Here is a 26128-nt window from a genome sequence, read left to right as displayed (position 1 = left end):
AGCCCTGAGTACTCTGTGAAGGGAAAGATCTCCCTTCCTTTAGTTGGGAGAGAAGGCCTGACCTTTGTGTTTGGTGACACACATCCAGTCTTCCTACACATCAGTGTCACCTTCACATTGCCTTTGTCTCCTTGTCCTCACTGCCTCCAGTGTTCTGCTCTAACGAGCTCCAAGGGAGGCTGTGTCAGTGCTGGCCCTCAGGGGGACACTGCAGGAAACTTGCCTCTGACTTGGACTTCTGGAGAGATGTCTTCAATTGTCTCTGAGTGCCTGAGGTTTGTGGGCTCATCAGCAAAGCCCCCAGAGGGGTGATTGCAGTGCCTTGGGCTGGTGCTGTGGTGCTGAGCTGGGCCGGGCTCGTGGGACAGAGAGAGCTCGTGGCAAGAGGGCCGTGGTGCAGAGAGCCAGCTGTGCCCAGGAGCAGCTCGTCTGCACAGCGCAGCAGGAAAGAGACACAGAGGCACAGACACAGAGAGAAGAAAACGAGAGAGTGGCTGAAGGCAGTTGGCAGTGGGAGGATGCTGAGAGCTTCCTGCTGGAGAAATGTGCACAGCCCTTGACAAGGTAAGTGCCTGGCTGCAGGGCCATGCAGCTGCAGGTCCTGGAAGGGTGTCCTGCTGGGTCTTCTTTCTTGGGGGGGCAGTGGGAAATGCAGTAGGCTTTGAGAGCCTTTGAGGTTCTGCTGCAAAAAGAGGGGCTTGGGCTGGGGGTGTTCTTAGGCTTGTAATAGGTTTTAGTTTAAATACTCTGTTCTAACTCTGCTCTGCCTTCTCCTCTTCAACAGACAGCCATTTTCGAGGTCAAAGAATGATGAACATCAGCTCAGTGAGCGATTTCCTCCTGCTGGCAATTGCAGACACACGCGACCTGCAGCTCCTGCACTTCGCGCTCTTCCTGGGCATCTACCTGGCTGCCCTCCTGGGCAACGGCCTCATCCTCAGCGCCGTAGCCTGCCAGCACCGCCTCCATACCCCCATGTACTTCTTCCTCCTCAACCTCGCCCTCCTCGACCTGGGCTGCATCTCCACCACTCTGCCCAAAGCCATGGCCAATGCCCTCTGGGACAACAGGGCCATCTCCTATCAAGGATGTGTTGCACAGGTCTTTCTCTTTGTCTTGTTGATGTCATCGGAGTATTTCCTTCTCACTATCATGGCCTACGACCGCTACGTTGCCATCTGCAAGCCCCTGCACTACGGGAGCCTCCTGGGCAGCAGAGCTTGTGTCCAGATGGCAGCAGCTGCCTGGGGCAGTGGCTTTCTCATTGCTGTCCTGCACACGGCTAGCACATTTTCCCTGCCCCTCTGCCAAGGCAATGCTGTGGACCAGTTCTTCTGTGAGATCCCCCAGATCCTCAAGCTCTCCTGCTCACATGCCTATTTCAGAGAAGTTTGGGCAGTTCTGTTTAGTCTTTCTTTAGCATTTGGTTGTTTTGTTTTCATTGTGGTGTCCTATGTGGAGATCTTCAGGGCTGTGCTGAGGATGCCCTCTTGTCAGGGCAAGCACAAAGCCTTTTCCACGTGCCTCCCTCACCTTGCCGTGGTCTCCCTGATGTTTAGCACTGGCATTTTTGTCTACCTGAAGCCCGCTTCCATCTCATCTCCATCTCTGGACTTGGTGGTGTCACTTCTCTACTCGGTGGTACATCCAGCAGTGAACCCCCTCATCTACAGCATGAGGAACCAGGAGCTCAAGGTTGCAGTGAGGAAACTGTTTCTATATGTGCTTCTTAAGCATCAGTGTTGTTAACATTATTGTGATTTGTATCATGTCATTTTTTTACTTACTATTATTATCATATTGTAATAATAATAATAATCTTCTAAACACTACCGTTCTATTTGAGAAACTGACATGAGAGATTTTCATTTCATTTTTCATTTTTATTATTTTCATAACTTTTGATATGGGTTTAATTTATTAAGTAATTATTTACTTTGACTACATCTTCTATTCAACCTATTGAACTAGGCTTCCTCTGTAGGTATAGACAATCAAGAAGACAGCATAAGTTCAATGGTCTCAGGATCCCTCTCTTCCCATCTCCTCTGGAGCTGGGGGAGCAGCCCCAGCACACAGGAGGGGCTCAGGGCCAAGAGCCCAGCTGCCACATGCAGGAGCAGCCCCGGTGGCCCTTGGGGCTGCCCCTCACTGCCCGCTGGGCTCTGCCTCTCTGCTGCCTTTGGGTCGGGGCTGCTGCTTCCCTGGAGCCATGGCCATGGCCAGCAGCAGGACGTGGCCTTGTCACTGCTGCTCTCTTTTGGCTTCCACATTGTGCTTCTTTTTTTCTGGCTAAGCCCTGATATCTCGTGTACCTTGGTGACAGTCCTGTTGTCTCTACAGTGACATCCCTGTGGCTGCAGGCAGCAGCAGGCACTGTGCAGCCCTGGGTCACTGTGCAGCCCTGCCTCCCTGATAGCACCACAGTAACAAATGGGGTTTTAGTTGGGGCTTCCGGGAATGAAGAACATAGACTTAAATTCCAAGGACAGTCTGTGAGGGACCAAGGGATTGACCAAGAGCTTTATGGCAGCCCCTGACAGCAACTGGTCTTGGACTCATCTGCATGGCACTGCCCCCCTGCAGTGGGGCTCATGGCCACTGTAAGCCTGGAGAGGAATCTGGAGCTGCCAGGAGATGTCAGGGGATCTGGAGGGAGAACATGCAACACTGAGTTGGTAGGGATAAGAACCTCATAAAATTAATGGCCATCCAAAGAGGAGTTTGGTAAAGAAAAAGGGGAATATGAAGAGTCCATGGGCTAAGGACAGCTCTGCCATGGCAGGAGTGGTGCTGAAGAGCCAGCAGACAAAGGCCCCTAAGAGTGTAGAGTAATTGAGGATAACCTTCTTGAGGCCTCATGGACCAGGTCTGGTGCAGCACTCGCCTGCCCTTTGTGCCCTCAGGGACACCCCATGGCCCTGCCCAGCACTGCCCTGTGCTGCTGAGCCATCAGGGCAGATGGAAAGGGGCTCAGCCGCAGAGATCCCCATGGAGTTGGGTCTGCTGCCCACCCTGAGCAGCACGGGTAGGGGGAAGACCCCCGGGGGTCCCAGGGCACCACAGCCCCTGGCTCTCACACCAGCACCGCCAGCTAGGGGCCCTGCGGGAAGCACAGGGAGGGAAGCAGCAATGGCCAGCCAGGCCAGCATGGACACATTGCCCTGGACAAGGCTCTCTGGGAGCAGGGATGGCCCTGGGGAAGAGCAGGGCAGCATTGCTGGGCCTGCACTGATGGGGAAAGGGCAAAGGGAAAGCTCTTTGCGCAGGCCCCTGCTCAGGGCAGGCTGCTCTGTGGCTGGGCCAGGCCTCTTGTGCTGGCCTGGGGAGCGGGGCTGGCCCTGCGGGACACAGGCGCTGTGTGCTGGGGATCTGCCAGGCAAGAGAGCAGGGCTCCTGCAGCTTCACGGACCTCCATTTCCTGGCACCATAGCCAGCCTCCTCCTTGCTCACCCCAACCAGACACTACACATGTATGAGCTGCCTGCTTCCTCCTCCTCTAGAGGTAGAGGAGGGAATACTTGCTTCCTCCTCCTCTAGAGGGAGATAGGGAAAACAAAATAAAACAAACCAAAACAAACAAACAAACAAACAAAACAAAACACATAAAAACTCAGAGAGATAGAAACATAAGTAAAGAAAAGGAAAAGAAAAATGAAAGAAAAAGAAATTCCAACCCCGAACATGAGGAATATTTAGTAAATCTTCAATTCCCATAAGCAGACCACTGTGCTGCCAGTCTCTGAGAAACTGGTACCTTAGCTTGGAAAGATGACCCCAATATTTACCGCTGAGCACCATGTTGTGTCCCATGTGTACTGAGCAGAGCTCAAGTGCTCAGTCTGGTGTGAGCAGGCAGAGGAGAGCTCTGCAGCCCCAGGGCACGCATCAGCCCCAGCAAAAGAGCCTGGCGAGTGATTCCTTGCAGCCCTGGGGCAATGACAGTGACCCCAGGAGCTGGGTCTGCCTCCCAGCCTGCCCAGCACGGCCCTGCAGAGTGCTCCCATGCCCCAGATACCACAGCCCCCTCGCTCTGCAGAGCAGCACCGCCAGATGGGGCTGGAGCTGGGGCTGGTGCTTCCCCTGAGTGTCTTCTAGGTCTGCTTCAGGCTTCTGGACTTGAGTGTGATCTTCACTGTGCACAAGGAGCTGAGAGACTGCCAACAGACATGGGGCTGGAACATTACCTGCAAGGTTCCTCCTGCCCTAGCACCTCACAGGACTGGCACAGAACTGGCTCCTGTGTGTCAGAGAGGCTGGGAGCCCAGCAGGTGTACCATGAGCTTGGAGGATCACCACCAGCTCACTTCTAGCTGGGCAGATTCTGGGCCAAAAAGGGGGTGTTTGGTAGGCGTGGTATTACGAGTGCAGTGGTGCCTCAGGAGCTGTCAGCCCAGTAGGAAGCTAATGGCTGTTAAGTGGCTGGGAGTTGACTTCTTTCTCAAGTAGCCGACAGCTCAAACCTTGACTTCTGGCTGGGGTCTGTGCCTTTAGGCTCACATCTGCTGGTCTTCATGACAGGCCAGCAGATGCGCCTGCTCTGCACACAGTTTGTGAGATTCCCTCTTTCTAAGTAGCTGGTAGGCCCCATAGAGGAAGAGGTCTTGAATAGGTGTTGTCATGTCAGAGGTATCAGCTTTTGCCTAAACTCATCCTTCAGGCCTGTTTCTGTGGTGTTGTAGAACTGCTGGGCCCATTGTGCAGGGTGCTCCTACAGACGTTTCTCTCCTTCTCCATACTGGTTCTCCAAACTTCCCCTAAGAAGATGACTGATATGGGGAAGTCAGGAGAAGCCTGGCCAACAGAGATGTGAGATTTGTGGGAGGGGTAAGGAGCGTGGACAGCAGAAGCTAATGATTTTGCAGAGGTAAGAATGTTCAGGTAATGTTGATCCTACCATAAAGCAGACTTAAAGCAGTCATGTGAGGCCCTTGCCCTATTTTAACCTGTAACGTTAATCCATAAAGCTAAATGCTACCCCACACCCTGACAGGAATCCGCTGCTCTAATATTTGACCACAAGATCCCTTGAAGCCAAAACTAGTCCACAGCTGCATTACATCACCCTTACTCTCTTCTTCACCCTGATCCCTGCCCTTAACACTACGATTAACACACTCTATTTAGCCCTAGATTTCGTGCAAACCTAAACAAAATCCTAAACCAAAGAATTTTTACATACCCTAACCAAAGACCTGACACCACAAGCCGAACACCAAACCCTTCCACTACTCATTTGATTAATCTCTGTCACAGAAAGGTGAGCCCTAGTCCCTAATCTCATACAGGAAGGCCTAACACCCAAAGTCACGGTTCCTTTGCATTAACTTCTTCACATCCAACCCTTTTCCTAACCCTATTCTTAAGCACTTAAGGTGCTTGGCACTTATCCCAAGCACTTAAGGTGCTAGGCCCATGGGGCAGGGTAGGAACCATGAGGTTGCTCTGCAGTCACATGGCATTCAAAGATGGATGTGAGGGGCCATGGATCTGATCAGCTTGTGGGCCACAAGGAGGAGATAGACGGGAATGCTCTGGGCTTGGCTGTGTGTAGCCAAGAAGCTGCAAGGCCAGCAGCAGGCCCCTGGCTTGGAAGATGCTGCTGAGGTGACTTGTGTCTGGTTGGCTGAGAGGCCGCAAGGAGCCTGCTGGGTTGGGATGCCTACTTCAGGAGTGGTTTCCACCCTGGTGGAGCTTCCCTTGGCAGTAGGAAAGAGCAGGAGAGAAAAAAACTGCCACTAAGTGCACCATGGAAGGTTGCTCTTGTCAGAAGGAGGAAGAAATATTCCTGAACGGATGGTGCTGTTGTACCCGAGGTCACCTAAAGAGTGTCTGTGCTCAGACCCTAGCTTTGTGTTTCAAGGAACAATTGGTGAGAGTTGATGAAACATTGGTGAAATGATGGAAATGCCAGGATGAAAGCAAGGTCATGAAATGAGATGGGTGTCTGTAGAGTTCAGGGACATAGGACTAAGTGTGACACAGCATAGAGGAAAAAGAGGTGGGTGCTGGCAAGAATGGAAGGACCCAACAGCCCTGACATTTTTGTCCCTTTGTCTAGAGATTAAGAGGAGACACGTTATACTCATTGCTATGGGCCATCATTGCTTCCTTGCTACCCTGTGCAGAGGTTGGGAGGTGTCATACCTGTGTTCTTCCCAAGGTATCACACTGCCCACCACATCCCACATACCCACAGCAAAAGCCTGGAGCCAGACATGGGGTACAGGATCTCCCCTCCAGTAGCTGGTGGCAGGCCTTGGCCCTTCTGCTTCATCAAAGCAAACCAAAACTTTTCTCAGCACAGTGCTTTGCCTGTCTGTAGTCACAGCCTCCAACTATCTGCCCTAATAAGTTCCTGGGGAGGCTTTGTTGGTAAAAGCCCTCAGTGGGGACCATTAATACTCCAAGTCACTTCAACTTGTCCTTCTGACTTTACTTTCTCTAGCAGTTGCATCGTTCTCTTCTCAGTACCTGAACTTCATAGCCTCAGCACCAAAATACACCATGGAACTCATTAAAACACAGAAACTCCTAAGGAGCCATATATCTCCCACCATTTTCTTCAAGTCTTCAAGACTTGTTCAGCTAATTGTAGAGATTTCATTTTCTAGTTAAGGGGGAAGATTTCAAAGAGCATCTAATAAAAATCTTTCCTCATTTTAAAGGCTGAATTTTGTTGTGTTTCAGTTTAGAGCATCATTCTCCTGGTTATATTGGTCTAGGGTTTCTCCTTTGAAGCCCTGCTTGGGTGGGAAGAGCAGGGTTTTTCCTATTTCAAAACAAACAACAGGAAATCATGCTGCAATTTTCAAAAAAAAAAAAAAGTTCAAGTTCCTTATTTTGTTGCCTCCAGTGATGTTTACGTTCCCAAAAGGATGACTGTGTGTGATATATTTTACACTAATAGGAAATAATAGGAAATTTTAAGTAATTGTGTTAATATTAATCCATATCATAAAAATTCAATGAGAAATGATGAGTTCTTTCTAAGGAAATCATTAGTCAAGATGCTAAGAGATGGGCGAGCTTGAATTCACTGAAACTCCAAGCAGCAACTGGGTTGGTGAGAGCGGTCTGAATGATCAAAGAGAAAGGGGAGGGCAAACCAGGAGAACCATGGGAACTCCAGGTCCAGACAGGCAGCTGGAAAGGGGACATTCAGCTGTCTGACCATGAGCATATCGAGGGAAAACCTCTAGTGGCCCCGTTGCGTTACAAACAACAGGAAATCATGCTGCAATTTAAAAAAAAAAAAAAAAAAAAAACCTCAAGTTCCTAATTTTGTTGCCTCCAGTGATGTTTACCTTCCCAAAAGGATGACTCTACATGATGTATTCTTCAGTGAGTAATAGGAAATTTCAGATAATTGTGTTAATATTAATCCATATCATACTAATTCAATGATAAATGATGAGGGTCTTACTAAGGAAACCATTAGAAAGACTGCTGATAGATGGATGAGCTTGAACTCACTGAAACTCAAAGAATCAACTTGGTTGGTGAGAGTGGTCTGAATGATTAAAGAGAAAAGAGAGGGCAAACCAAGAGAACCATGGGAAATGCAAAGGTCCAGACAGGCAGCTGGGAAAGGGGACATTAACCTGTCTGACCGTAAGCAACCAGGGAAAACCTCCAGTGGCCCCGTTGTGTTTGAGGCACTTCCCTGCACTGGCAGGTGTCAGAAAAGACCTGCACGAGGCCGGAGCCCTTTGGGAAAATCAGGTGGAGCCAGGTGGAGTTCCCAGGGCACCTCCACTGCCAGCAGTGGATTTTGTCCCTGTAACTGCAGTCCAGCCCAGCACAGGAACACCCCTTCAAAGACAAAGCTCTTCTTCAGTGGGTTCCTGGGACTGTCCTGGATTTGAAATAGCCATTGGAAAGCTGAGATACTCTCCTTTATTCCTACTAGACACATGAACATCTGTTTACTTTCCTGGGTCATCTTTAGCAAATTCGGGCTGATAAACTCAAGTATAGCATGCTTCAAATGGCTGAGGCAGAACACATCGGCTTGCCCCACCTGAACGGAAATGGCCCCCATCCAACTAAGGATTTGAAAGCAACGAATGACTATGCAGGTCAATGTGCAGAGTAAGGGAAGGTCACAAATGTTGTGCTGGAGTAGCAGAAGGCAAAAAGCATTGCATTGTGCCTCAGAATAATCAAGGAGACCTAATCCAGTTCATCCATGAGAAAAAGAAGTGAGAAGGACGTTGAGTTTGGCCTAGCATGAAGAAGGATGTGCATCACTGGTGAAGGAGCCGGCATTTGTGCCATCACCAACGTGAATAACACAAGCACCACCACATCTAAAGGTAACCTGTCCACTCCAGCTTGGTATTCCCACAGGGCAGGAGAAAGGGAACCGACAGCCAAGGGACACATCTGAGTGTGGAAGGTGGGGCCCAGCAGAGACAAGGAGTCAAGGCAGTTGGGTGGGGGAGGCCAGCAGAAGCAGCCCAAGGGGTGGTGCTGCTAGTGAGGACACGTTTGTGGCAGCAGCCTGAGTGGGCAGCAGCTGTGTGCAGGCGAGGGGAGGCCAGGAAGCGCATGCCAAGAACCAGCAGAGCCGGGTCCGAGTCCAAGGGCAGAGGCAGGCCCAGGGCAGGGGGCTGCAAGGGCCATGCTGAACTCCCTGCCCCTGCAGCAGCCGCCCTGGCCCTCGGCCTCCTCTCCCCTGCCCCTGCAGCTCTGGGCTCCCTTCGCACAGCCCTGGCTCTGCAGCACCAAGCCCTGCTGGGAGCCCTCCCCTACATGCTGACACCTCTCCCTGACGCTGCTGTTGCCCTCTGCCAGGCACTGCCCAGCCCAGCCCAGCCCCTGCCCACCTCTCCCCTCCTCCCTGCCCTCTCCCCAGCCCAGCAGCCCAGGCTGTACTGGCCCCAGGGCAGTGCCCACTACAGGCTGCTGCAGGGCTCTGGGCACGGCCACCACAGCCCCAGCCCCTCGCAAGGCACAGCAGCTGCTGGCACAAAGGCAGCTCTGGGCCTCCCCTGCAGCCCCCGCGCAGGGGCCAGCCCCAGCTCGTTGATGGAGGTCCGTAAAGCTGCAGGAGCCCTGCTCTCTTGCCTGGCAGATCCTCAGCACACAGTGCCTGTGCCACAGAGCAGCTCCAGATTCCTCTCCAGCATGCCATTTGCCATCAGACCGAGCAAATGCAGGACACTACCAGGGCACTGAAAGGCCAAGTATTGTTTGCTGGGCCGTGTGCTACCAAGAAGTCAGATCCCGGTCCAGCCCTTTGTCCTTCAGCGATCACTATAGGAATCTGATCCTTCCTGAAGGCCAGAAAAACAAGAGGGCTGTCCAGGGAGGATCTCCTTGGGTGTATTTCTGACACCAGCTTTAGAAGAGGTGTACAGAGATGTGGAGGAGATGCCCCTGTAGGAATATCAGGAAAGTCACCAAGGTGCATGAGATCTGATGGCTAACCCACGTACAAGAGCACAAGAGAACAATGTGGAGACCAAAAGAGAGCAGCAGGGAAAAGGCCATGTCCTGCTGCTGGCCATGGCCATGGCTCCAGGGAAGCAGCAGCTTCGACCCGAAGGCAGCAGAGAGGCAGAGCCCAGCGGGCAGTGAGGGGCAGCCCCGAGGGCCACCGGGGCTGCTCCTGCATGTGGCAGCTGGGCTCTTGGTCCTGAGCCCCTCCTGCATGCTGGGGCTGCTCCCCCAGTTCCAATGGACACAGGACCTCTGACCAGTGACATTCTCAATATAAGTCTGAAGCCTTCCTTATTGTCTTTATTCACAGAGGAAGCCTGGCTCTAGAGGTATATGAGATGATTGGGTTAAAGTAAATAAACATGCTGAAGGTTAAAAATTCCATTATTCAAATAAAAATCGTATTTAAAAAAAATATAACAGAATAATAAAAATTGCCCCTTCAGTTTCCCAAATAATTTCTCAGTCCAACTAATGTTTTTATTTAACATATATTCTGACAATACTAGATCACTGTTGTTAAGAAGCATGTATGAAAACAATTTTAATCAAAGCATTCTTGAGCTCCTGGTTCCTAATGCTATAGATGAGAGGGTTCATTGCTGGTGTCACCACCGAGTACAGAACTGACACCACCAGGTCCAGGGATGGAGAGGAGATAGAAGGGGGCTTCAGGTAGGCAACTGTGGCTGTGCTGACAAACAGGGAGACCACGGCCAGGTGAGGGAGGCACGTGGAAAAGGCTTTGTGTCGGCTCTGTTCAGAGGACATCCTCAGCACTGCCCTGAAGATCTCCACATAGGACACTACAATGAAAACAAAACAACCAAATGTTAAAGAAAAACTAAAGAGAAGTGCCCCAGCTTCCCTGATGTAGGCATCTGAACAGGAGAGTTTGAGGACCTGTGGGATTTCACAGAAGAACTGGTCCACAGCATTGCCTTGGCAGAGGGGCAGGGAAAATGTGCTGGCCGTGTGCAGGACAGCATTGAGAAAGCCACTGCCCCAGGCAGCTGCTGCCATCTGGACACAAGCTCTGCTGCCCAGGAGGCTCCCGTAGTGCAGGGGCTTGCAGATGGCAACATAGTGGTCATACGACATGATGGTGAGAAGGTAATACTCTGATCCAAACAAGAAGACAAAAAAGAAGACCTGTGCAGCACATCCTTGATGGGAGATGGCCCTGGTGTCCCAGAGGGCATTGGCCATGGCTTTGGGCAGAGTGGTGGAGATGCAGCCTATGTCGAGGAGGGCGAGGTTGAGGAGGAAGAAGTACATGGGGGTGTGGAGGCGGTGGTGGCAGGCTACGGCGCTGAGGATGAGGCCGTTGCCCAGGAGGGCAGCCAGGTAGATGCCCAGGAAGAGCACGAAGTGCAGGAGCTGCAGCTTGCATGTGTCTGTGAATGCCAGCAGGAGGAACTCAGTGATGAAGCTGCTGTTGGACATCTGCTTTTTTCAGGGTGTAATCCTGAACAAAGAAGAGGATGAGTGTAATAAAGTATAAGAAACATATCAGAGGAAAACGAATTCCATTTCTCATTTAAAATCATCACTTATATTGTGCACTTTCTGGCAGACTTTTGGCAGATCCCTTTCATGCATCCTGATTCATTCTGCCTGAGGCTGTCTCTTGGAACATGGTGCCCTACTGTCGGCAATGCAGGTGTCAGTCCTGTCCTACAGCAAGAGGTGAAGAGGAACATGGGGAAATGTCAGTTTCTCTTCCCTCCTTATCTCAGAGGGTTTTTCCCCAGTGTTGCTCCCAGTTCACCAAACTGCAGAGCAGAGTTGTGGAGGCTTTTTTAAATTTTATTTTAAATTTTTGTTTTTTGAGTTTTTTGTTTCCGCTGTCCCACCACTCCTGAGGAATGTTTCCAAGCCACAGATCCTGGCTATTTCTGCTGGACTCAAAGGGAATCCTTGTAGATCATTATCAGAGAAAAAGGGACTGTCACTTAAGTGCACAGTGTTCTTTAGGGAGGACAGCCAGTCTGTCCATCAAGTACGGTCTCAGATGCCCTGTGAGAGCTGCAGGAAAGTTCTACTCACGTTTGATTGAAAAGAGCAAAGACCCTGCTGAGAGCAGAGGAATCCAGGCTCAAAGTGCCCATCTCCAGACGCCTCACCCTGTCCCCCTACTCCCTTTCCCCAAGGCACACCGAGGGCTCATGCCATGGGCATGTGTAAACCCCCAACCCCAGCCAGCCTGGGAACAAGACCAGCAGCAGCACGGCCAGCTGGAGAAGCCAGGAGGAATGCCAGCGTGCTGCTGCCAGGGGAGGTAAGGCCAGGGAGGGACAGACGGACACTCAGCAGACCCTCCTGTGCTGCAGCTCTGCCTGCAGACGAGGCAGATCCTGCTGGGGAAACTGGGGGCTTGAGGGCAGAGGCCGTGCTGGTGGGAGAGGAGAGCAGGGGGTGTCCCAGGGAAGGCTCCTGCCCTGCAGGGTCTGGCAGCGAGGTGCCTGAGCCCTCCCTCGCACAGCATTTCTGGCAGCAGCTCCCTCTCACCACCTGCCCTTTTCATATCTCTACTACCTTCTTATGTCCCTGCTGGAAGCAGGATCTCTGTCCCCATGCATCTCCTAAGTTCTTCCTTACAGACCCCATCCCACAAGCTGTGCACTTCCTGAGTACAGGGCATCACGGGGGTTGCAGCTCCTAAAGACCTGATAAATTCTGAGGAGACAACAAACGTTGTTGTTTCAGTCTTTAGGCTCAGCTGCCTGAAGTTTAATTGTTGCCATATTGATCTCTCACTGGAATAATCTTGGAGTCTCCATGTCCTCTACAATTGGGAAAATTCATTGTCATGAAACCTGCCTCTCCTCCACACCAAGACTCTGAAAGCACAGAATCCAAGGAAGTCTTCCATTTCAAATAAACCAATCCTCAGTCTTCGTGTTAAAATGCCCCCTCAAAAATACCATTCTCTAAAACATTTTCTATGCCATATTACAGGTAGAATAAGACCCATCCTGAGAGATACTATTGGCCATTGTATGTGCCAGCTGTAGAAGACCCCTCTGGCAACCCCACCTGCATGGCCCTTCTGCCAGAGACTCTGTCAAGAGCCTGCAGATGTGTCCTGCCACACGCTGCCCTCTGTTGTTGCGCTCCTCAGTGCCTCCAAGCCCTCTCTCCTTCTCTCCTCTCTGTGTGCCAGCTGCGGTTAGAGCCCCCAGCCCTGCTGCACTGTGCAGAGGAGCTGCTCCTGGACACAGCTGGCTCACTGCAGCGCTTGTCAGGAGCTCCTCTTGTGCCCAGGAGTCCGGCCCAGCTCAGCAGCAGAGCACCAGTCCAAGGCACTGCAATCACCCCTCTGGGGGCTTGGCTGATGAGCCCACGAACCTCAGGCACTCCGAGACAATTGAAGACATCTCTCCAGAAGTGCAAGTCAGAGGCAAGTTTCCTGCAGTTTCCCCCTGATGGCCAGCACTGACACAGCCTCCCTTGGAGCTCGTTAGAGCAGAACCCTGGAGGCAGTGAGGACAAGGAGACAAAGGCAATGTGAAGGTGACACTGAGGTGTAGGAAAACTGCATGTGTGTCACCAAGCACAAGGGCCAGGACTTGACATCTATCCCATTTTAAGGGGGATCCTTTCCCTTGACAGGTTGCTCAGGACTCTTTATGGGCCAGTAGGAGATGGGGATGTGCATGGCCAAGAACAGGAGAATGGTACGACCCCTGCGTGCTTCATGGGTGGGGGCGAGGGGGCAATGAGGCCCTGGTGCTTTAACGATCAGCTGTCTCCTCATAGGCCTCAGTGGCAAAGACAGCAGCCATAGCCATGGACACAAAGACCTGGGTCCTGTTGGGACTTTCAGCCTTGGTAGAGCCCTTGAACCTCTCCACACCAGGCTGTCCTAGGGACTCCTAGACCTGTACCTCTTTTCCTGCTGGCTGCAGACCCACTTCTATATAGTCTTACCCCAGATCTGAGCTGCGTCTGATAACTAGGATGTTCTTGGTGGCCATACTCCTCGTAAGGGAGCTCTGTAGGAAGCTGGCCTAGCTCTTGCTGAGCAGGCACCACTGCTCATATGGCATCCCTCGTGGTACCCAGGCCCTCCTGGGCACTGCTCACTCAGCAGGGTCCCAGTGTGCCCTCACGTGTGGGGTTCCTCTTCCTCTGTTTCAGGACTGGGCTCTTCTCCTTGTAAATGCCAAGAGGTTTCTGTAGGCAAAATCCTGCAGTTTCTCAAGGTTGCCCCACACTGATGCTCCATTCTGTCAGCTCTTCATGTCTGAAGGCAGACAGTTCAAACTTTGCATGTGATTGTGCTATCTCTGACAAGACAGCAGCATAAGTTTGGATAATACAGGAGTAACCAGTTGAATGGAATTGCAGCACAGAGTCACAGAAGAGTAGGGAATGGAAAGCTGCCAGGTTCCACCTCTTCTGTGCTTCCTTCTCATGCATGCTAACAGTTTGTCTGGAGCTGAGTCCTGAATGCTATGGGGCTGTGCAGGTCACAATTAGAAGGGCCAAAGCCCAGCTGGAGCTCAATCTGTCTGTGACTCTCAAAGACAATGAAAAACTGTTTATAAAAATACTATAAATAAAGAAGGATTAAGGAGAACCATCATCCTTTATCAGATATACGGGAAATCTGGTAATGATCTTGAGATAAGGTAAAAGCTGAGGTACTTAATGCCTTTTTTACCTCTGACTATAGCAGCGAGACCAGTTGTTGCCCTGGACGTTTCTTCTTCCTCATGGCCAGTGCCAACATTCCAGGGCACGCTTCGTGTTTTTTTTTCCTCTCCTTCTCTTTCCTACTACCAAAGTAAACTCCATCAGGTAGGAAACCACTCCTGAAGTAGGCACCCCAACCCAGCAGGCTCCTTGTGGCCTGTCAGCCAACCAGACACAAGTCACCTCAGCAGCAGCTTCCAAGCCAGGGGCCTGCTGCTGGCCTTGCAGCTTCTTGGCTACACACAGCCAAGCCTTGTGCCTGCTGCTGCCCAGTCATGGACTCAAGCAGAAGGGACAGGACAACCCATGTTGGGACCTTCTTTCTGCCTGGGTCCTCCTGGTTCTGGAGGCAGAGGGGATGCCACAGTCAGCATGCCAAGGTAAGGTTTAGGAGGGGTGTTGAAGGTGAGAACGTTAATGCACAGGTACAGGGACTTTCGATGTTATTTGTTCATGTATGGTATTAGGGACTAGGGCTCCCCTTTCTGTATTAAACATTAAGGAAAAATTATTTTTTGTGTTACCAAGTGTTTGGTATTCTGTTTAAGGTGTGACATCTGTGGTTAGGGTATGGACAAGCTTTGCGGTCTAGGGTTTTGTTTATCTCTGTTAAGAAGAATAAGGTGATCTTTAATGTCCCTTCAAACCAAAACCATTCTATGATTCTGTGATCCCATGTTTCTATGATTATCTGTGACACTGCTACCGTTGTCCATACAAAGCCCATAAAGGCTCTCCTCAGAGCTTTTAACCAAGAATTTTGGTTAGTCCGGCTGGCATCCTCTTACAAGTGGTGTCCCCCAGGGGTCGGTACTGTGACCTATCTTGTTTAAGGTCTTTATTGATGACCTAGATGAGGGGATTGAGTGTACCCTCACTAAGACTGCAGATGACACCAAGTTGGGAGGTAGTGACGATCTGCATGAGGGTAGGGTGGCATCTCAGAGGGATCTGGATAGGCTGGATTGCTGAGCTGAGGTGAATGGGATGAGGTTCAACAAGGCCAAGTGCAGGGTCCTGCACTTTGGCCACAATAACTCCATGCAACACTATAGGCTTGCGGCAGAGTGGCTAGAAGACTGTGAAGAAGAAAAGGACCTGGGAGTGTTGATGGATGCTCGGCTGAACATGAGCCAGCCGTGTGCCCAGGTGGCCAAGAAGGCCAAGGGCATCCTGGCCTGTACTAGAAATAGTGCAGTCAGCAGGAGCAGGGAGGTGATCGTCCTCCTGTACTCAGCTCTGGTGAGGCCACACCTCGAGCACTGTGTTCAGTTTTGGACCCCTCATTACATGGAGGACATTGAGGCACTGGAACATGTCCAGAGAAGGGAAACCAAACTGTTGAGGGGACTGGATCATAGGTCTTTTGTGGAGCGGCTGAAGGAACTGAGATTATTTACTTTGGCGAGGAGGAGGCTCAGGGGAGACCTCATTGCACTCTACAACTTCCTGAAGAGAGGTTGTGATGAGGTGGGGGTCAGCCTCTTCTCTCAGATAACTAATGATAGGACTTGAGGGAAAGGCCACAAGTCGTGTCTGGTGATGTTTAGATTAGATATCACAAAAAACTTTTCACTCAAAGAGTAGTCGGGAACTGGAATGGTCTGCTCAGGGAGGTGGTGGACTAACTGACCGTCACAGTGTTCAAGAAGCACCAGGACAAGGTGCTAGGAGATATGGCTTAGTGGCTTAGTGGGTAGTATTGGTGATAGGAAGGTTGGACTAAATGATCTTGGAGGTCCTTTCCAAATTTGTGTTTTTATGATTTCTATGACTCTATCATAGGGCAAGGGAACTGGTTTTAAACTTCAAGAGGGTAGATTTAGATTCGATAGTCAGAAGAAATTCTTGACTTAAAGGTGAGGCACTGGCACTTGTACTGTGGGTCGAGAGGTCACCCAGAGGGAGTTTGGATCAGCCCATGCCCTTGTGTTTGAAGGAACAGCTGGTGAGAGTGGAGAGGCAGCAGTGAAATCATGGGAATACCAGAGTGAGAACAAGGATGGGGGAAGAAATGTGTCTGTCTGCAGCCTTCAGGGAAGTGTGGGACAGCACAGGAAAGCGTGCAGAGGAGAAGGCAGAGGGCTCTGACAAGAATGGAAGGCTGCAGCAGCACTGACAACTTTGTCCCCTTGGCCATGGTTTATAAGGAGACATGTTATACTAATGGCATTGGGGCCATGTATTCTCCTTTCAACCCTTCACAAACACTGGAAGGTGTCATGTCCTTCACATGATATTGTGGGCATCACCCCCTACCCCACAGACCCAGGAAGAGTGAGACATGGGGATGCTGGGGGTGCAGGATCTCCCCTCCCAGTGGCTGGGGTCAGGCCTTGGCCCTTCTGATTCACCAAAATAAACAGTGATTTTCTCAGCACAGTGCCTTTGCCTGTCTGTAATCATGGCTTCCAGTTATCTGCCCTAACAATTCCCACAGGAGGCTTTGTGAGTAACTGAATAAAATAGCCAACAGAGTATTGAGTATTCTAATACTACAGAATAGTGTACCCAACAGAGGTGAGACAGGTACTCTGATATAATAACAGCCATCAGAAAGCTGATCCAGTTAGATGACTGATATGGGGAGGTCAGGAGTAGCCTGGCCAGGAGAAATGTGAGATCTGGGGGAGGGAAGAGGAAGGGAAGAGGAGCTCAGAAGCTTACCTTTGTAGCGGTAAGAGGGTTCATGCAATGTTGATGCTGCTGTAACACTGACTCCAGTCTTGTAAGGCATGTAAACAATAACAATAATCCCTCAACCTAAACGTTAGTGCAACATCCTGACAGGAATCCACTATTGTAAAACAGAACTCAAAATACCATGTGAAGAAAAACTAAGTGCAGAGCCCCTTTCCCTTTCATTTACTCTCTTGCTCACCCTAATTCCTTGACCTTAACACTAACATTAAATGCTCTGTTTATCCCTAGACCTCTTGCCAGACCTAAACAAAACCCTAAACCATAATGCTTGTCCATACCCTAACAAGAAACCTGACACCACAAACAGAACAGCAAACCTTCCAACTAAAACTTTATTTAATCTCTAAACCAGAAAGGTGAGCCGAGTCCATAGAGGACAAGAGAGAGGTCAGCTCTGCCTCAGGATCTCCTGTCCCAGCAGGAAGAATGTGACTGAGGCAGGGACTGAGAGGTCACTTCTCTCTCTGCAGTTGATAGGGCAGCAGCAGGAACGTGTCACGCAAAGGGACTGGGAGGTCACTTGTGTCTGAAGTAGGTGGCAGGTCACCCTTGACTTCTCCCTGGGCTCTGCACTTTTGGGCTGACATCTGGCAGTGGCCCTGCTAGGCCAGCAGAAGGCACCTGCTTGGCATGCTGACTGTGGCATCCCCTCTGCCTCCAGAACCAGGAGGACCCAGGCAGAAAGAAGGCCCCCAGATGGGTTGTCCTGTCCCTTCTGCTTGAGTCCATGAGTGGGCAGCAGCAGGCACAAGGCTTGGCTGTGTGTAGCCAAGAAGCTGCAAGGCCAGCAGCAGGCCCCTGGCTTGGAAGCTGCTGCTGAGGTGACTTGTGTCTGGTTGGCTGACAGGCCGCAAGGAGCCTGCTGGGTTGGGGTGCCTACTTCAGGAGTGGTTTCCACCCTGATGGAGCATTCTGTGGTATTAGGAAAGAGCAGGCGAAAAGAAACTTCTGTGGAGTATACGTTAGAAGTTACACATTAGCACGATAGAATAAGAAATGTCCCTCAAACTGTCGCACTGTGATGCCAGAGGTCACCCTCTGATCAGACCTTGGCTTTGTGTTTCAAGAAACAGCTGGTGAGGGATGACTTCAAGGAAATAAGTCAGAATGTGATAGGGTCTGCAGAGGAGAAGGCGGAGGTTGCTGCTAAAAATGGCAGGCCCAACTGCCCTGATGTTTTTGTCCCCTTGACTAGAGCTTAGGAGTAGAAATGTTATATTCATTGTGATGTGGCCTCATAGATTCCTTGCAACACTGTGAAGTTTCTCGAAGATGTCATACCAGTGTTCTTCTCATGGCATCACACTGCTCACCACTTCCCACAGACCCCAGCAAGAGCCTTGAGCTGGACTTGGGGGTGCAGGATCTCCTTTCCCAGTTCCAGGGGTCAGGCCTTGGCTCTTTTGCTTCAATAAAGCCAACCAAGACTTTTCTCAGCACAGTGCTTTGCCTGTCTGTAACCATGGCCTCCAATTATCTGCCCTAACAAGGCCCTGGGGAGGCTTTGTGAGTAACAGCCCTCACTGGGGCCCATTAATACCCCACATCGCTTCAGCTTTTCCTTCTGACTTTACTTTCTCTAGCAGTTGCATCATTCTCCTCTCAGTACCTGAACTTCACAGACTCAGCACCACAATACACCATGGAACTCATTAAAATTCAGAAACTCCTAACATCTCTTCCATAGTTGTCTTGAAGCCTTCAAGCCTTGTGCAGCTAATTGCAGAGCTTGCAAGATGTAATTAAGGAAGATTTCAAAGAGCAACTAATAAAAATATTTTTTTGTTTCAAAGTCTGAATTTTGCTGCATTTCAGTTTAGACCATCTTTCTCCTATTGCTACTGATCCAGGGTGACTTCTTTGGAGACTTGCATTAGGAGGAAAAGAAGATTCTGGAGGTCAGACACCTCCACTACCAGCAGTGGTCTTTGTCCCTGTAACTGCAGCACAGTTAAGCACATGAAACCCTTTCTAAGACAAGTTAGGGGTTCCTTGGGAAAAAAATAGAATAAATACAAATAATAAAATAGAATAGAATAGAATAGAATAGAATAGAATAAAATAAAATAAAATAAAATAAAATAAAATAAAATAAAATAAAATAAAATAAAATAAAATAAAATAAAATAAAATAAAATAAAAATAAAAGTTGAAATGACCATTGGAATCTGAGAAATTCAGCCTAAATCTTAGTAGACACCTGGACATCCATGGTTCTCTTGGGTCTTGTGTGGCAAACTCAGGATGAAAACTAAAGAAAATATGTCTTCAAGTGGCTGTACCTGTACCCATGAGATTGGCCTCTTTTGAGAAACTGCCCCTTCCAGCCACAGAAACATAAATTGAGTAAAGTGAAAAGAGCTGCTTAGTCAACAGAGTAGGGCAAAGTCCTACTTCCTGTGCTATAGATGCAGAAGGCAAAAAGAATTGCATTGTGCCTGACACTACTCTGGGACGTGTAAGCCAGGTCAGGCAACTTTACCTTAGTGCTGACAAGTCCATCACTAAACCATGCTACCAAGCTCTACATCTACACCTTGGTTCTCCAGTGGATGAACCAGCTCATCAATTTCCTACCTGGGAGATCCTCTACCCATACACTAATCTCTTCTTCCTCTCTTACTTGACCAGCACGGTTACTGGGATGTGGAACACCCTCATCACTGTGCTGGTGCCTGACACCAAACACCTTCAGATGCCCGTGGCCTTCTTCCTGGGGGAGAGTTGTCCTCCTTGCACAGCTCCACCACTCTGTGCCAGATGCTGGCCTGCTTCCTGGCTGGGGACAGCACCCTCTTTGCTCACAGAGGTGGCAGCACTCTCAGCTGCACCTTCTGCATGACCGCAGTGCTTCCTGCTGGGGTCATGTCCTACGGTCAGCCCTGGGCTGTATGCAATCGCTGTTCTCTGCAAGGCTCGAGAAGTGGAAGGCCTGAATCCAGAAGGCAGCTGTACCTGAACCAGGGGAATTTCTCTCATGTACAGGAATTATTTCTCTTCCTCCCAGCTCCAGCTCTGTGGCCCCAGTGTCGTAGATACCCCTTGTGTGATTTTGCCCCATTTCTGGAGCTGTCCTGCAGTGCCACGGTGATACTCATGGTCATTGATTTCATAATCTACATTTTGGATCCAATCTTCCTCTTCCCTCTCATGCAGTTTTCAGGTGTGTGTGTGTCCTGTATTGGCAGGCCAAGGCCTTATCCACCTGCTCTTCTGTCCTCACGAGTGTCACTGTTTTCTATGATACTGCCATCACGGTCTGTGAGAAGCCCAAATACAGCCCTCCTCAGATATCTTAATGAAGCCCTTTCCTAAACCACCATCCTCCCAGTCAGTCCTCAGGTTGCCTAGAGGTGGTACGGGAAGGGTGAGAGAAGTTCAAGTGGATCTGCAGATGTCATCATAAGACCTATCTCAAAGACCTTGGAAAGGACAGATGGATCAAAGACATTCCTCAGAACTTGGAAATGACAGATGTCAAACTCATCTGCTAATAGGAAGGCAAGCAGAAGGATGATAAAGCCTAACCAAGGAATAAAAAGACAGCCTTAGCCTTAGCCCCCAAACCAGACCTAAACTGAAGTCCTCAAAACTTGCCCTTATCCTAAACCTTGAGCAGGATCCTTGAGCAAAACACCGATCCCTCTCTCGATGCCTTGCCATTCACTTGACCCTGGAAGGTGACCTCTAATTCCTAAACATTAACCTGATCATCTAACCCCCACAGCCCTCCAGCATGCACACAGCACATCTCATCCTCAACCCCACTCCTATCCCTAACTTCAGCTGTTTGTCCCCTTGGGGCAGGGCAGGGACTGTGAGGTCCTGCAGCAGTCCCATGGCGTTGGAAGAGGCATGTGAGGTGACAGGTATGTGATCAGATCAGAGGCCACAAGGAGGAGCTGCCTGGGAATGCTGGGATGAGGTCAGGTGTGCCTCAGGATGTGCTGGGCCTGCAGGAGGCACATGGCTGGGAAGGAGGCTGGGAAGTCACTTCTGTCTCTGGAGCTGACGGACCAGCAGGAGGAATGTGGCACAGATAGGGATTGTAAACGGCAGAATCATGCACTTGGAATTGAAGATGATGCTGAGGCACCTTCTGTTCTGGTCAGGTGGTAGACCACAGGAAGGCTGATGGGATGGGAGTCATGCTTGAGGTAGAGCTAGTGAGACCATAGAATCAGAGAATGGCTCCTGTTGGAAGGGACGTTAAAGATCATCTAGTTCCAACCCCCTGGCCATAAGCAGGGATGCCTCCTATGAGATCAGGTTGCCCAGCGCCTCACCTAACCTGCTCTTGATCAGCTGCAGGGATGGGGCATCCACAGCTTCTCTGGGCAACCTGTTCCAGTGCCTCACCTCCCTCTGAGTGAAGAGTTTCCTCATAACCTCTAATCTAAATCTCCCCTCTTTTAGCTTAAAAACTTTCACCCTTGTCATATCATTATCTAATTGAACAAAGAGTCACTCTCCATCTTTTTATAAGCTCCCTTTAAGTACTGCAAGTCCACAAAGAGGTCACCACCGGAGCCTTCTTTTCTCCAGGCTGAACAGCCTCAGCTCTCTCAGCCTTTCTTCATAGGAGAGGTTCTCCAGCCCCTTGATCATCTTTGCGGCCCTCCTCAGGACCCATTCTAACAGATGCACACCCTTCTCATGCTGGGGGCTGAGTCCTGGATGCAGGACTCCAAGTGGGGCCTCACAAGGGTAGAGTACAAGGAGTAGAAGTAGAAGTGACCTCCCTCCACCTGCTGGCCACTCCTCTGCTTATGGAGCCCAGGATGCAGTTGGCCTTCTGGGTTACAAGCACAGAATGTACTGTCTCATTGTCGATCTCACTGTCTGTCATAGATAAAGATATTAAACTGTAGCAGTCCCAGGACAGACCCCTGAGGTACAACACTTGTCACCAGCCTCCACTTGGACATAGAGCCATTGAGCACCACGCTCTGGGTGTGATCTTCAGGCCAACTCCTTATCCACTGAATGGTGCACCCATCAAATGCATATCTCTCCAATTTGGAGACAAGGATGTCATGTGGGACAGTGTCAATGGTCTTACAGAATTCCAAGTAGATCACATAGGTCGGTCTTCTCTTGTTGTCTGATGTGGTCACTCCATTGTAGAAAGCCATCACATTGGTCAGGCACGATTTGGCCTTTGGTGAAGCCATGCTGGCTGTCTGAGATCACCTCTTTGTCTTGCATGGGCCTTGACATCGATTCCAGGAGGATCTTTTCCATGATCTTTTCAGGCACAGAGGTGAGGCTCACCATTCAGTAGTTCCAAGGGTTCTCCTTTCTACCCTTTTTAAAAATGGGAGTGATGTTTCCTTTTTCCAGTCAGCAGGGATTTCACCTGCTGAGGACCTCAGGACCCTGGGATGCATGTCACCAAGCCCCATAGACTTGCATGTGCTCAGTTTCTTCAGGTGGACTCAGACCTCCTCTTTACTTAGAGCAGGAGGGACTTTGCCCCCCAGCCTGCATCGATGGGTTCAGGGAAGTGAAAGACTTGGGAAGCCTGACTGGCAGGGAAGACTGAGGCAAAGATGTTGTTGAGTCCCTCAGGCTTCTGCATGTCTGTCATTATCAGTTCACCTTTCTCATCCATCAGAAGGGGATACACTGTCCTTGGCCTTTCTTTTCTGAGCAAAGTACCTATAGGATCTCTTCCTTTTATTACTTGCATCCCTTGAGAAGATCAGTTCAATCCATGCCTTGGATTTTCTTATCCCATCCCTCCACATCCAAAACTAAAACATGTGAGAGGTCCTGGGAAAAGTAACCCTGGATCCACAGAAGCCTCTTGGGAAACAAATCTTGTAATTAGGAATTGTGATTTTCCGGAGGTGTAGAGCTGATGGGCACATTGTGCAGGATGCGCATAAAGATCTTTGTGTCCTTTTCCCTCCTGACTACAATGCCACTTCCTTCTCAGGAGTGGAGGAGCCAACAGAGGTGAGACAGACACACTGAGATCGTAAATGTCATCAGAAAGCTGATCCCAGTAAGATGTGGGGAGGTCAGGAGCAGCCTGAACAAGACATATGAGATTTTGGGGTGGGAAGAGGATCATGGCCAGAAAAAATTAATGATTTCATACAGGTAAGAACATTCATGCAATGCCGATGCTGCAGTAACACTGACTTAAAACAGTCAAATATGGCCCTTACCTTACTTGAGCCAGTAATTTTAACGCTTAAACATAAATGCTGCTACAACACTTTGAAAAGAATCAATTTTCTCTCTTGATAACTGTAATCCCTTCACTTGACACTAACATTAAAATGCTCTATTTAACTCTAAAATCCTTGACAGACGTAAAACACCCCTAAACCACAGAGCTTGTCCATACCTCAACCACAGATGTGACAGCACAAGCAGAACACCAAGCAATCCCACTAAAACGTTGCTTAATCTCTAACACAGAAAGCAAAAAGAGATACTGAGCGGGCTAAAGAAGGCTCAGATCAGCCTCAGGATCTCATGGCCCAGCTGCAGGAATGTGACTGTGGCAGGGACTGTGAGGTCACTTCTGTCTCTGCACTTGATAGGGCAGCAGCAGGAACATGTCACAGAAAGGGACTGTGAGGTCACTTGTGTCTGGAGGTGGCAGGTCAGCCTTGACTTCTCCCTGGGAGCTGCACTTTTGGGCTGACATCTGCCAGTGGCCCTGCTAGGCCAGCAGAAGGCACCTGCTTGGCATGCTGACTGGGGGATCCCCTCTGCCTCCAGAACCAGGAGGACCCAGGCAGAAAGAAGGCCCCCAGATGGGTTGTCCTGTCCCTTCTGCTTGAGTCCATGACTGCACAGCAGCAGGCACAAGGCTTGCCTGTGTCTAGCCAAGATGCTTCAAGGCCAGCAGCAGGCCCCTGGCTTGGAAGCTGCTGCTGAGGTGACTTGTGTCTGCTTTGCTGCCAGGCCGCAAGGAGCCTGCTGGGTTGGGATGCCTACTTCAGGAGTGGTTTCCAACCTGATGGAGCTTTCTTTTGTAGTAGGAAAGAGCAGTAGAGAAAAACTTGCCACAAAGTGTTCCATGGAAGGCTGGTAGTAGTTACAAGGAGGAAGAACTGGTCTTGCTGCTAGTAACAGAGGCAAAGAAGGCATTAAGTGTCTTATCCCTTGTCACCAGGTTTTTCCCCCAAAATCCTATAAAGAATGATGATTCTCCCTAATCTTCCATCATTTAAAGTAGTTTTATTTATTTATTTATTTATTTATTTTTATTGTCTTTGACAATAATAGATGGATTGAGCTCCAGATGGGCTTTGGCCCTTTTAATTTTGACCTGCAGCGCCCCATAACATTCAGGACAAGACTACAGAGAAACTGACAGCATGCATGAGAAGAAAGCACAGCAAATGTGGAACCTGACAGCCTTCCATGCCCTGCCCTTGAGTGACTGTGCTGCAATTCCATTTAGCTGGTTACTCCTGAATTATCCAAATTTCCCTGCAACTCTTGCTGCTGCTGCTGTCTAGTCAGAGATAAAACAATTACACGAAGGTTGAACTGTCTGCCTGCTGACATTAACAGCTGATAGAATGGAGCATCACTATGGGTGAACCTTGAGAATCTGCAGTATTTTGACGTCAGAAAGCTCTTGACTTTCACATGGAGAAGAGCCCAGTCCTGTACCAGAGGGAGAGAAACCCCACACATCAGGTAAGACTGGGACACTGCTGAGTGAGTAGTGGCCAGAAGGAGAGGGCCTGGGCACCACGAGGGATGCCATACGAGCAGTGGTGCCTGCTCACGAGGAACCAGGCCAGCTTCCTACAGAGCTGCCTTCTGAGGAGCATGGCCACCAAGAAGATCTGAGTTATCAGACTCATTTCAGATCTGCTGTGACACCACAGAGATAATGGTATGCAGACAAAAAGGAAAGATGTGGAGGTCTGGGAGTCCCTAGCAAAGCCATGTATAGACAGGAAAGAGGGCTGTGACAAGGCTGAAAGTCCCAACAGGACCGGGTCTTTGTGTTCATATCTATGACTGTTATCTCTGCCACTGACGCCCATGAGGAGACAGCTTATCATTAAAGCACCAGGGCCTCATTGCCTCCTCACCCCCCACCAATGAACCAGGCAGGGGTCGTACCATTCTCCTGCACTTGGCCATGCACATCCCCATCTCCTACTGCCCCACAAAGAACCCTGAGCAAGGTGTGACTGCTAAGGATCTCCCTTCCCACAGGTTCAGGGTCAAGGCCTGGCCCTTGTGCTTGGTGACACACATCCAGTTTTCCTACACATCAGTGTCACCTTCACATTGCCTTTGTCTCCTTGTCCTCACTGCCTCCAGGGTTCTGCTCTAACGAGATCTGTGTCAGTGCTGGCCCTCAGGGGGACACTGCAGGAAACTTGCCTCTGACTTGGACTTCTGGAGAGATGTCTTCAATTGTCTCTGAGTGCCTGAGGTTCGTGGGCTCATCAGCAAAGCCCCCGGAGGGGTGATTGCAGTGCCTTGGGCTGGTGTTGTGCTGCTGAGCTGGGCTGGGCTCGTGGGACAGAGAGAGCTCGTGGCAAGAGGGCCGTGGTGCAGAGAGCCAGCTGTGCCCAGGAGCAGCTCCTCTGCACAGCGCAGCAGGGCTGGGGGCTCTGACCGCAGGCACCCGGGCAGAAAGGGATTCCAGGCAGCCTGGAGGCTGTGGGCAGAGGAGAGCTCAGTGCAGGAGAAACCTTCACAGCTCTGCCCACGGTAAGTCTCTGGCTGCACGACAGTGCAGGACAGGCTCCTGGAAGGGGCTTCTGTATGCGGAATGTCTCTGCCTGGCCAGGAGCTGCCAGGATGCCTCTCGTGGCTTGTGCGGTGTGGAGGAGAAGATGCTGCAGGGCAGCCTTGGACAGAAGATGAGCAGGTCAGGGTCTGCCTGCAAAGAGAAGGCACTTTGCACTCTCTGCCTGCCTCATCCTGCTATGATTGCAGGACAGACTGTGCATTAACAGAGTGGCTGGGTTTGCCCAGGTGATGGAGCTTCCTGTTGCATTTGAATACGACATAAACAGGTTAGTGATGAACCCGAGAGTATCCCTTCAGTTCTCTCTGCTTACACACTGCACCAGGGCTTTGCTGAGATATTCACTAAGGACCTGCAGACAGGGAGATCTCCCCAGAGCTGTTCTCATCCCCGGCAGCTGTCTGCAGGGCTGAGCTTGGCACACAGCGGGTGGAATGGGGTCTGTGAGCATTGACGAGAGGAGCCGTGGGGACAGAGAAAGAGCTGCTGGCAGGGACAACTGCAGGCAGCAGGGACATGGGCAGGCAGTGAGAG

At 50.3% G+C, this 26128-nt stretch overlaps 2 protein-coding genes across 2 annotated transcripts in view; one reads left to right on the top strand and one right to left on the bottom strand.

Moving 5' to 3' along the window:
- The window catches only part of LOC137846905 (uncharacterized), a 426139-nt gene that overhangs the window by 15801 nt on the left and 384210 nt on the right, over positions 1-26128 (top strand). The gene's annotated exons all lie outside the window — the stretch shown is intronic.
- LOC137846916 (olfactory receptor 14C36-like) lies at positions 9967-10893 on the bottom strand. The gene has a single exon (XM_068665023.1). It carries the CDS (start codon positions 10891-10893, stop codon positions 9967-9969), a length of 927 nt encoding a protein of 308 aa, XP_068521124.1.

The sequence above is a fragment of the Anas acuta genome, chromosome W (genome assembly GCF_963932015.1).
Source record: "Anas acuta chromosome W, bAnaAcu1.1, whole genome shotgun sequence".
Taxonomy (NCBI): Eukaryota; Metazoa; Chordata; class Aves; order Anseriformes; family Anatidae; genus Anas; species Anas acuta.
The sequence above is the reverse complement of the archived record's forward strand: the minus strand, read 5'-3'. Positions and strand labels throughout refer to the sequence as shown.

Bases quoted from the DNA above. Each gene is read 5' to 3' on its own strand.
- LOC137846916 (XM_068665023.1), bottom strand. From the start codon at position 10,893: ATGTCCAACAGCAGCTTCATCACTGAGTTCCTCCTGCTGGCATTCACA.